Source organism: Poecilia latipinna, unplaced genomic scaffold (assembly GCF_001443285.1).
Source record: "Poecilia latipinna isolate Pla-1442-1.1 unplaced genomic scaffold, P_latipinna-1.0 Scaffold1282, whole genome shotgun sequence".
NCBI classification, from domain to species: Eukaryota; Metazoa; Chordata; class Actinopteri; order Cyprinodontiformes; family Poeciliidae; genus Poecilia; species Poecilia latipinna.
The window spans coordinates 109169-113435 of NW_015113898.1; the positions used below are offsets into that span (position 1 = coordinate 109169).

General features: G+C 40.7%; 1 protein-coding gene across 4 annotated transcripts in view; it reads right to left on the reverse strand.

The window, feature by feature from the left end:
* The window catches only part of efl1 (elongation factor like GTPase 1), a 53466-nt gene that overhangs the window by 25152 nt on the left and 24047 nt on the right, over positions 1–4267 (reverse strand). For all 4 annotated transcript variants that reach the window (XM_015054855.1, XM_015054853.1, XM_015054854.1 and 1 more), the window contains exon 12: positions 1401–1500. In XM_015054855.1, the coding sequence (XP_014910341.1) occupies positions 1401–1500 (100 nt within the window). The remainder of the gene's footprint in view (positions 1–1400; positions 1501–4267) is intronic.

Here is a 4267-nt window from a genome sequence, read left to right on the forward strand (position 1 = left end):
TATGCTTGCGCTAAATTTCCGTATGTCCAATAACATGCATGGTGTCTAAGTCATAAGTCAGTGCCTCACCAGCAACGAACCTCACCGCACGTCACTGAAAGTGACATGCTACTTGAATGTTCAGAAACATATTATTGTACCAATATGTCAATTTACCTTCAAAAAAGCAGATAAAATATGGTAGCAAAAATATTTAATATATAGTTACTCAATGGCCTAACTATATTAAACATATATTAAAACATATATTAAAATATAATAATATTTGTATAGCACCCTGAAAATGTGCTATACAAATAAAATTTGATTGATTGATTGATAGTATTTCCTGAGGTTGTTTTGCATATTTTTATAGAAGCATCAATAAAAAAGAAGCTAATTTGGTTTTAAAGTTCAGGTGAAACTCACTTAGATCTGATATGTGTTTTATTAATGAGGATATGACTAGTTTGTTGGTAATAATTTGGTCAGTTCAACAAATGTTTCCTAAAGAATCCACTAGAAAACCATTGTGTGATTTGAAAGCAGCTGTTCTATTTCTGGCCTCAGAGGTTCATTACAGCAAAGTTTTTCAACCTTGGTCCTCAAGGGACGCAACCTGCAAGTTCTAGACATTCTCCTGCTTTAGCACACATGATTTTAATTCATGGCTGATTAATGGGGTTTTGCTGAATTGCAATCATCTGAATGGTGTGTTAAAGAAGGGGAACATCTAAAACATACAAGTCAGTGTCAGGGAAACACTGCAACAAACACCATCATGATGTTCAAAGTACAAGGTGCTTCATTTTTTTTATGAAACGGTATGTGAAGGAAAGGGTGCTATATAAATACAGTTTACCTTGCCTTAGCTGACAGGCCAGGCTAGGCAAGGACAACATTAACCAGAGAAGCCGCTAAGAAGCCGGTGGTAACTCTGGAGAAGCTGCAGAGATCTGCTGCTCAGGAAGGAGATTAGCCAAACACAAGCTTTGTTCTAGACACTGTTCCATAAAAAACAAATATGTGTCTAAGATTTTGACACACAAGGTTCAGGGTGAGCAAATCACTGAATGACTGAGAATAGTTAAAAAAACAAACAAACAAAAAAACTCCTGACTTCTGAGTCTGATTCTGCTGGAAATTACTTTCAACTTGTCCTGCTCAGGATGCAGGACTGAACACTCAGACATCCGTTTGTACCAGAATTTTATAGATTTGATTTCCATTTTATTCACCGACTCTACCCATGACTGTCACACCCCTACCTAAGCTTCCTTTCAATCTATACATTTATGTATTGTCATGTCATTCAAACCTCACACAACCAAATACCATATTAAATACTAACAGTTGCATGTTTTTATGGGCAGAGCTGGATGACATACATCAACACTACACAGGTTATTGATCACATTTACCTCTGTCTCTTCTGAGGCAAAGTTTTGGTGTCCACAGCAAACATTTTGGACACAAAAATGATGACTGGGGCATTTATCTCACTGGAACACTGGAGGAATGCTGAAAAACAATCCAAATGGGAAAACATTACATTCCAAATCTCTACAGGCAGAAAGGTCACTGTTAACATTGTTAAAGCTGCAGTATATAGCTTTAACAATATGTAAATGGTTTATTTATTTATTTTTTTCCCCATATTTGTTGAAAGTGTAACCATGCCGTGACAATGTGGTATGAGATGAAAAATCTGTGAAAAAAATAAAAAATAAAAATATAAATAAAATAAATAAATAATAAATAATATTGTGTTATTACCCACACGGACAGACCGAGTTCTGTCGGTGAGGAAGTCCAGCAGTGGAGTGTTGAATGAATCCCAGTGGGACCAGTTTGCATACCAGATCCTGGGGAATGATCGTATTAAATGCTGAGCTGAAATCTAAACATAGCATCTGTACGTGGGTGTTTCTTTTCTCCAGGTGTACCAGGTTCAGATGAAGAGCAGTGGAGTCAGGAACTTCGGTTTGTATGCAAACTGGAATGGGTCAAATGATGGAGGGAGTATAGAGATTATATGACCCTTAACCTCTCTCTCGAAGCACTTCATGATGATAGATGTTAATGCAACGGGTCAAAAGTCATTAAGACATGAGATGTTGGTTTCTTGGGCACTGGAATAATAATAGCTGACATAAACCATGAGGGGACAAAGGTCTGGTACAAAGACATATTGGAGATGTCCGTGAGCACATGGTCTAGCTGGTCTGCACACTCTTTGATCAACCCTGCTGGAAACTGCAGCTTTTCGTTTATTGACCTTCCCCAGGGATTTTCACACAGCAGATGTTTCGAGCCTGAGGGCCTGTTCATCAGGGTGAGGGATAGCCTTCCTTGCAGGGGTTTTATTTAGGGCTTCAAATCTTCCAAAGAAGTTGTTGAGCTCATTAAGGAAGCTAATATCATCTTGGGAGGATGAAGATGTGGATCTATAATCAGTCACAGACTGGATGCCCTGCCACAGTTGTCTGGTGTTGCTGCCATCATGAAAGAAACCTTTGATCTTTTGACTATAGGCATGTTTTGCTGCCTTGTTGACACAGTTTAGATTGGCCCTTGATGATCTAAATGCGACCATGTCACCAGATGTGAAGGCAGCATTATGCTGCCTTCACATCTGTGTTTTGGTTGTTCGTAGCTGCCTCTGTGAACATGCCCCAGTCTTTGCACTCAAAACAGTCCTGCAGTGCAGACATAGTTGCCTCAGGCCGCACTCTCTCCTTCTTCACCACAGGTTTTTGTCTGGTGAGCAGTGACTGGTACGCTGAAAGGCGATCTGAAGAGCCGAGATGGGGCCAGGGGATTGCTCTGAAAGCTTTCTTGATATTGGTGTAGATCAGTGCTTCTCAATTCCAGTCCTCAGCCCCCCTGCTCTGCATGTGTTAGATGTGCCACTATACCAGAACAGCTGATTCAAATGATTGCATGACCAACAAGTACTGCAGAAGTCTGTTAATCACCCAAATATTGAATCCAGATGTGTGGCAGAAGGGAAACACCTAAAACATGCCGGGCAGGGAGGCCTGAGGACCGGAACTGAGAAACACTGGTGTAGACCAAATCCAGTGTGTTTTCTCCTGTGGTTGGAAAATCCACATGTTGATGGAAATTAGGAAGAACAGTCTTTATGTTAGCCTCGTTAAAGTCTCCAGCAACAATAAAAACACCCTCCAGGTATATGGATTGTCTGTCACTGATGGCATGGTGAAGAGTACTCAGTGCTTGCTTGGTGTTGGCGCTGGGCGGGATGTAGACAGCAAAAATAGTAACAGTCGTGAATTCCCGAGGTAGGTAGAAAGGTCTGCATCTCACAATCATAAACTCAATGTCCACAGAGCAATGACTGGAGACCAGGGTGGCATTGTTACACCAGCTGTTGTTAATGTAAATACAAACACCACCTCCCCTGGATTTACCAGTAAAAGTATGGGTCTCCTGTTAGCTCTAAAAGTTGTTAGCCCATCCAGGCCGATGGCATTATCATGGACAGATGAGTTTAGCCATGTCTCACAGAAAATGAGAATGCAGCAGTTTCTTGTTTCCCTTTTTGTGGTTAAATCCAGTTTCAGGTAGTCCAATTTGCTTTTACGGGATGGTACGTTAGCAAGCAAGATGGAGGGAAGCAGCAATTGGAAAGGGATAGCTTTTAGCTTAGCTGTAAGTCTACCGCGACACCCTCGCTTTTGTTTTCTCTCACGTCTTCTCTGGTGTCTCCATGGACTTGGGCTGTTGGAAGATTCCGCTGTTGCGTAGTTAGCTTGATTCAACTGATCTAACTGACGTAGCGGTCCAAGACTTTGTAGAGTGGTCCGTGTCTTCAAACTTATGGAGTCCATAAATATTTGAAAGAAATATTTGAAAGCAAGCAGAAGTTTGGAGTACAAGTATTACAAGTTTTGAGAAGAAAGACATGAATCCTACTTTCAAAATGAGAATGTAAGCACAAGTATTTGAAGTTTTGAGAACAAAAGACATGAAATCCTGCTTTCAGACTGAAAATGTGTGCTCTTCAATTATGGCAAAAAAAAATTCCCCATACTTGTCCCCATCAGCAGAGCCTATCATGAATGTTCAGGTTACTTAGCATGGCCACCAATGACCGGAGATAAACAGTTTACCTGTAATGGTGAGTTACGTGTGTCTCTGCCATAAGCACATTTAGCACATAATCATGATGCTAATTGACAGTACCAAGACCCTCATCTTGGCTCTGATTGGTTGTTTTTGGTTACGAGTGGTGCATTTCTTCAAACGGCAATAGGAGCTCAGG